Here is a 7,726-nt window from a genome sequence, read left to right as displayed (position 1 = left end):
GGTCCTTGGAGAGGGACATCATGCTTGGGAGGGTGGAGGGACAGCGCGGGAGAGGAAGGCCCTCTATGAGGTGGATTGATTCAGTGACTGGTATAATCGGGATGGGAGTGTCGGAGACGGTGCGTTCGGCACAGGACAGAGCGGAGTTTAGGGCTGTTGTACATAGGGTCGCTATGAGTCGCAAGCGACTCGACAGCACATAACAACAACAACAAGAGCTCTGGCGGTCTAGTTGGTAAGGTGTCATCAATCCATAGTCACGCAGTGCAAATCCACCGCTCTGAGGGAGAATGATGGGCAGTCTCCTCCCATAGCATTCACAGTCTCTGAAAACCAGCTGGAGGGCCAGCTATGAGCTAGTTCTGACCTGACGGCAATGAATATTTTGGCTTTGGCAGTTCTGTGAGATGTGAATAGGAAATTGGCCCCAGGAAGCTTGGCTGGGTGCTTGGGTGCCCCCTCAGCTCCTGCGGTCACTGTCCTCCCGTGCAGAGCCACCCATGGGTGCTCTTAGAAGACAGAAGTAAGGCTGCTCAAGAAGGGCGCTGTGAGGCTCAGGTGGGACGCAGAGCCTGGGACAGGTGGAGGAGAGGGGAGAGGTGGCATCTGGAGGATACTTACCTCTGTCCTTGAGGATGACGGCAAGGAAGGCAGGAGATCATCAACGCTCCCGATGAGCTTCCGCAGCATGAGCCCCACATTCTGGGGAAAGCAAAGGACAGGGGGACCGTCATTTCCCAAGTTTGAGAAAGCCCTATTTTCCTTGGGATAGTCCCTGCCTTTGGAGGCCACCTTCTCTTTGACAACCTTGCTCTCATAGGACCTTCCTGGGAAAGGTACCCACAGGGGCAGTGGACCAGGAAGCTCAGCCCTCGTCCCTCCGTCTAGGGCAGGGACAGGCGGCCTGCACCTGCCCCACCCCCAGCTTGGGCCCCAGCTCTTGCCTTCACCACGACCACGTAATCCTCAGGAGGCAGCTGGCCGAGCTCGTCCTTGAGCTCCAGCACAGCCCGCACCAGATCCATGACATTATAGTACACCAGGTCATCAGTCCTGTCCAGGTTAGCTGTGGGCTGGATGGACTGAAGGGAAAGAAGCAAACGGCGGGAAGATGAGTCAGGGGACGTAGAGATTCCCTGCTACCCTCCCACTCCCCGGACAGGTGCTACAGGTGCCATTTAGCAGGCAGCCCAAGCTGAAAAGCCCCTTCTCTAGCCAGTTTCCTATCCTGGGCATACACTTCTTTCTGCATTGAGGGAATAGCTCTGTGCCCTAACTTCTGAGGTCAGGAGCTTCAGAATCCTGACCTCCCACTTCACACCAGACTAACTGAAGCTTCATCTCAGGCAATTCTAATATGTGGCCAAAGGTGAGACTCACTGTCAACCACCCCCTGCCTTTGAACCAATTCTAACTCGTCCTGACCCTGTAAGACAGAGTAGAACTGCTCCATAGACTTTCCAAGGTTGGAAATCTTTATAGAAATAGATTACTTCATTTTTCAGCTGGTACATTTTTCATTGACGGTTTGAATCAATGGTTTGAACCACTGGCCCTTTAGTTAGCAGCCTAATGCTTTAACTTAAGCACCAGCAGAGCCCCAGGCAACTATAAAGGCAATGGGGGAACTAGAAGCTTGGGGAAGAAAGGGATTTCACACCTGGAGTCCCTAGGACTGGACAATGATTTTTTCCTCTAAATTAGGGGAAAAGCTGAGAAACAGAAAACTGGTTCTTTCTTTTTTTTTTTTTTCTTTTAGAGATTTTAATGAAAGTTTATAAAGAACTTGGATTTCCATTTATTCATTGTAGCACATTTTCCTCCCTGCCCCACCCCAGTTCACTTTTCTCTTTGGAAAAAAAATTCTTTAATTTTTATACAGTTGTCCCTCTTCCCAACAAACAAATGGATAGAGAAGCTGTGGTATATCCACACAGTGGAATATTATTCAGCACTGAAAAACAAGGAACTCATGAAATAGTATTCAAAATGGGTGATCCTGGAGGACATTATGCTGAGTGAAATATCTTGGTCACAAAAGGATAAATACTGCACAGTGCCACAGTTATAAAACAGGACTGATATGGGGGTTGGGAGAAACTAAGAAAAAGGGGTGTATGCTGCATTGAAATAGACGAGAGAACCATATAAAAGGACTATATGACTAGGTATTATTGGCATGACATAAGTCCAGAATAAGAGCCGCATGGTAAAGAAAACTGGTTCTTGATTTTTCTTGAATTTTCTGTGTGGCCTTAGGGAATGCATTTCTCCTCTCTGGGTCTCATCTCTCTAATGGGGATACTGGACTAGATTATGTCTAGGGTCCTTGTAAACTTGAGCAGCCCATGGGCTCCAGTCTTGGGGGCTGACTCTAAGTGACTACCAGTTTATGCAAAGCCCTTCACGTACCTGCGCTCCCAGCCTGGGCGGCTTCTGTGGAGGCCCCGTGAACTCAGCTGCAACAAAGAAGGAGAATGAATGGCCAGTTCTCATGCCCCAGGTCCTCCGCTCCCTGCCTCCTGGTCACCATTGGAACCCCTTCTCCGGAGCACCAGGGGGCTCCTGAATTCTGAACTCCTGGAAAGCTGAATTTCTGAAAACAAGCCTGTAGCCAAGTGCAAGTACCAGCAAAATGGCCTCTGGCCTCTCTGGTTCCCCTGGAGTCAGCGACCATCCTACTATCCATTTCATCGACAAAATAGACTAAAGTCACGGTCCAGATGGAAGCCACTGTGGAGATGTCAAGTCAGAAGGGATGTCAGAGCTCGACTACCTGGCCAAAGCTGTGACAAGGACAGCAATGTGATTCCGGGTGAGCTACGTATCCGCCTTGCACCTCTATTTAGTCCTTTGTCAAATGAGAATAAACAGCAAGTTGTATGTATCTGTCGCATACATTTTGAGTTGCTATGAAGGCTAAATGAGTTAATTTGATAAATCACACGGGCCTATGCTGGCTGTATTAAATTCTCTGTGACCACTGTAGCTTTTGCCATCATCAGGGAACTTCTGGGACCTTCCAGCCTCCCTCGTCCCCCCTCCCTGACCATGGCTGTCCTCTGATTCATGACTAGCCCCTTCTCTTCTGTCTTCAGCAGAGGCTTCTGGAAAGATGTGCTTGGCTCAGTTGTCCCCACCTCCGTCCTCTCTTCCGTTCCACAGGACTACAGAGGGTGAGCGGGAACTGGGAGAGGCAGGATGTTGCTAGTTGTTGAGTGGATTCTGAGTCATGGTACATGGCAGAACAGAACAGCTCCATAGGCTGTGAGCTTTCAGAAGCAGATCCCCAGACCTATCTCTGGGTGGGCGTGGACCTCCAACCTTTCAGCTAGTCAGTCACTTAACTATTTGTACTGCTTAGAAGCAAGCAAGGTTATTTTATTATCCATGAACTGTTTTGTGCAAAAGGAGCCTCCAACAGAGTGAGTGGGCAACAGAGTGAGTGGGAGACAGGAAGGAAGAATCATCACCTTCTCAAAAGACATTCAGGAAGGAGATAAATCAGGAAGAGGGTGGAGGACGCAGGCAGCCCAGAGAGGGGAGAGAAGTCGCTAGGCAGGGAGAGAGCAGGGCAGACAGATGGAGCCGAGCAGAAGGATGGGCAGCGACTTAACTACAGTCTCTCATCACAGCCTGGATTAAAACAAGGCATAAGTTTCTTAAACTTGCAGAGACACGTATGCTTTCTGCAATGGACACTGAGCAAGGAGAGTAGTTCACCACGAGAGGCTAAGAGGAAAGTCCCAGAGTAAGGAAGGTATAAACACTTACTGTAGCCCGCCTCCTTTTCTGGGGTCTGGAAAGAAAGAAAGAACGTGTGATCAATGCCGCCAAGAGAACAAACAAGTCTGTCCAGGAGAAAGTGAAACAGGATGTTCCTCAGAGGCAAGGATGGTGACATGCTTTGCGCATGTTGTCAGGAGGGACCACTCCTTGGAGAAGGACTTCATGCTTGGAAGGGCAGAAGGTCAGCCCAAAAGAGGAAGGTCATCGGTGAGATGGATTGCCATGGACACTGTGGCAATGGGGTCAGGTGTGGTGGAGATGGTGAGGTGGGCCCAGGACAGGACAAGGTTCAGAGCCATTGTTCATAGGGTTGCTATGAATCATAGTCAACTCAGCTGCACAGAACAACAACACTGCTGCTCCGAGAACAACCTTAGTCACCCCCATCCCCTCAAATGTGCGTTTAGACATTATAACCACAAAAGGGAGGGAGCTCTGGTGGCCTAGTGGCAAGAAGCTCTGCTGCAATCCTGAAGGTATGTGGTTCAAATCTACCAGATGCTCCACTGGAGCAGGAGGGGCAGTCTCCTCCTGTGCCAGTCAGATCTGATCTGACTCTGTGGCACACAATAACAACAAACACAAAACAAAAAGGGACTTGTGGAGAGCTCCTGATGAAAAGTGATCTCGGATGGACCCTGATATTCTGAGAGACTGTGGGACCCTGTGGCTGCCACTATAGCACTGAAAGTATAGACCATATGAGGGTCAGGAAACAGGCCACTTGGAGAACATAGTCAAGGGAAAAGATATGCTTCCAACATTAAAACAACAAGAAAAGAACTAGACTGGCACATTGCATTGTTTAAATGAACTGAGGCCTCACTTTAAAAATAGAGAGGCCTTTCCTGGGGACTTACCAGTGGGGACTTATCGTTCATGTAAACCATGGGGTCCTGCAAAAAGAGAAAACCAAAGGGAAGAACTTAAGGTTCTAGAACTAAAAAGACTGAAAATGCAGAGAGAACATTACACAGCTGCAAAAAGAAATGAAGTCCTCGAGCACACCACAACACGGACGAATTAGGAAAACATTATGCTGAGCAAGATAAAAAGAAAAGCAAACTTGGTGAGCTCTGGTGGCCTAGTGGCAAGAAGCTGCACTGCAATCCCAGAGTCGCACAGTTCAAACCCACCAGATGCTCTGCTGGAGAAGGAGGGACAAACTCCTCCTGTACTAGTCAGATCCGATTTGACGGTACACACACCAAAAAAAAAAAAAAAGCCAACTCACTGCCGTCAAATTGGATCTGATTCTTAAGTGACCCTCCACTAGGTTTCCAAGGGTGGAAGTCTCTGGGAGGACATTGCCCATCTTTCTCCCGAGAAACTGGTGATGCATTTGAATTGGCTGGTGCCACCCTTGCATCAGCAGTGCAGCTCCCTACAGACTATGCCACCAGAGATGTCAGACAGACTATAAGTCAGTCACAAAAAGACAAGTACTCAGTGATCTCATTTATAGGAAATAAGCAAGTATATAGAAACCAAAGCTTGATCAGTGGTTGCCAGGGTTGGAAGAGAGAAGGAAAGGGAAGTTGTTACTTAAGAAAGAGCATTAAATTAATCTCAATGGTGGTCTAATATTTTGGAAAAACATAGGGTGAATGGTGGCACAAGAAAAGTACAACCAAGGTCAATATATTGTAAATGTGGGCATTACTGTCCTGAAAAATGTTTTGGTTTGCTTATTTTCACAATTAATAAAAGAAAACATAAATGGACTTAAGCTTGTGGACACCTCTTCCAGGCAAGCACTTTGATCAGGTCCACGCCCACCCACGGCTCAGTGGCCGCTCACCAAGGACTTCTCCTCCTGCCTCAGCCACTGGTAGTCCTCCGCCATCTGCTTCTGCTGTTTGTCCAGCATCTGCCGCATCTTGAGCCTCTCAGCCTCCCAGAGCTGCTGGGCCTCTTCTCGGCTGCTGGGTCGGATGAAGTCTTCCTCCTGAGCGGGCAGCAGAGAGGAAGAGACACGATGAGAGCAGTCCTCAGACTCAGACGGGGGCCAGTCCTCTGAAGAACCTTGCACGAGCCACTTGCTCGCTCTTGCAAGTAGCATTTTTCTCGTGGAGTTGCTGTCAAATTTCATAGCCATGCGTGGAGACAGTCAGCTTCACACATGCATTTGTGCTTCAATCTGATACCAACGTAGAAGACACCTTACTTAATATGCATCGCATCAAAGCTATGACATGACTCATTAATGAAACCTTATTTTCCATTTACTGCCATAATATTATTTTCTCCACTAGTCCCTGTGATTATTACCGTCATCTTATAAATTTAAGAGCCTAAAGCCCGCCCTCCTGAAACTGTGGTAGCAGTTCCAGAAGTGAGCGGTGCAGCCTCTGACCCCACAGCATGTAGTGCAGGTTCACGCATCTGCCTGTGCTGAGTAGAATCTGGGATAAGCAACAAACCTATCTGACCATTCAAACATGCCTTAATAAACATGATAATAATATTTTTTTTTTTTAAAAATAGGTTGCCGTTGCATCGGTTCTGACTCCTGGTGAACCCAGGCCTTTCTTCTGAGGAGTCTGTGAGTCGACTTGAATGGCCAACAGTTTGGTTAGTGCTTAAGTGCACCAACTATTTAAACCACCCAAGGCTGATTAAGGTAGGTTTATTTTGGAGAATATCTCCAAAAGACTTAAAGAAATGCATAAGTTAAGAGATAAAAAAGATGTAGAACAGAACTTTAGAAATACTTATCAACAGATCTGTGATAAGGGTTTCCTCTCACTAGCTTCATGCATCTGGCCATTACTTATTTTAATGTATTTATATGTTTTGGACTCATTCCAAATTTTATCTGCTATTTCTTAAACAGGAGGCATTGTATGTGATCTTTTCCCTTTCTTTTCCCTCAGTGTTCTCCAGGATTAATGGGCACAGCATCTGCTCATTCGCCTTAAACAGTTTTGCTTTATCTGATGCACATGATCACATCACCTTTGTGAACTCTTGCAAGAAGGGTGTCATTGACATTCTCTTAATTGCCTAAAACCTGGGTGTGGCCTTTCCAGGGCAGAGCCCTTCTAGGACACCTAGGCCAGTAAGTTGTTCTTTCAGTTTACATAAATGCATAAAATTTTGAATAAAATGCTAAAAACAAGAGAATGGTTCTCCAGTAAGTCAAAATCTCTGCCACGCCTCTTCCTCTAGAAACCATCTAGAACATACTTGACAATAACATGGGGTTTTTTCCTAGGACTTTTGAGATTAAATTACTGATTCCAGTTTCTAACAAAACTTCTCTGCAAAAGTTTGCTTCTTCTGAAAATGTTCTTTGTTCATTAATTTAATTCAACAGCTATTTATGAAGGAATCACTATGGTCAAGAGGCATAGGTGATGAAGGAGGAAGTTCAAGCTGCCCTGAAGGAACTGGCAAAACAATAGAGTCCCAGGCACTGATGGCACAACAACTGACATATTTCAGAAAACAGATGCAGCCCCGGACGTGCTCACTAAGTTGTGCCAAGAAATCTGGAGGACAACTATTTGGCCAACTGACTGAAAGAGATTCTTATTTATTCGCATTCAAAAAGAGATGATCCTTGTGTGCGTGTACCGTCAAATCAGATCTGACTGGTACAGGAGGAGATTGTCCCTCCTTCCCCAGCAGAGCATCTGGTGGATTCGAACCGAAATTTATTTTATTATTATTTTGTGTGTCTGTGTACCGTCAAATCAGATCTGACTGGTACAGGAGGAGATTGTCCCTCCTTTCCCTGCAGAGCATCTGGTGGATTTGAACCATGCACCTCTGGGATTGCAGTGCAGCTTCTTGCCACTAGGCCACCAGAGCAGCCAAAGCAGTAATCAGAGGTCAACTTACAGCAATAAGCAAACACATCAAAAGACAGGAAAAACAGACTATTGACTCTCTAACCCAATATCTCCAGCAAATTGAAAAAGAACAGCAAGAA

The 7,726-nt window shown here is 46.8% G+C and overlaps 1 protein-coding gene across 2 annotated transcripts in view; it reads right to left on the bottom strand.

Annotated features, from left to right (window-relative positions):
* Positions 1–7,726, bottom strand: part of PTK2B (protein tyrosine kinase 2 beta) — a 109,540-nt gene that overhangs the window by 4,879 nt on the left and 96,935 nt on the right. For both annotated transcript variants that reach the window (XM_006884864.1, XM_006884865.1), the window contains 6 exons: positions 5,591–5,737; positions 4,650–4,685; positions 3,775–3,799; positions 2,413–2,459; positions 945–1,082; positions 622–702 (listed from right to left, as the gene is read on the bottom strand). In XM_006884864.1, coding sequence (XP_006884926.1) covers positions 622–702; positions 945–1,082; positions 2,413–2,459; positions 3,775–3,799; positions 4,650–4,685; positions 5,591–5,737 — 474 coding nt within the window. The remainder of the gene's footprint in view (positions 1–621; positions 703–944; positions 1,083–2,412; positions 2,460–3,774; positions 3,800–4,649; positions 4,686–5,590; positions 5,738–7,726) is intronic.

The sequence above is a fragment of the Elephantulus edwardii genome, unplaced genomic scaffold, assembly GCF_000299155.1.
Source record: "Elephantulus edwardii isolate Elephantulus edwardi_28Jun2011 unplaced genomic scaffold, EleEdw1.0 scaffold00038, whole genome shotgun sequence".
NCBI lineage: Eukaryota > Metazoa > Chordata > Mammalia > Macroscelidea > Macroscelididae > Elephantulus > Elephantulus edwardii.
The sequence above is the reverse complement of the archived record's forward strand: the minus strand, read 5'-3'. Positions and strand labels throughout refer to the sequence as shown.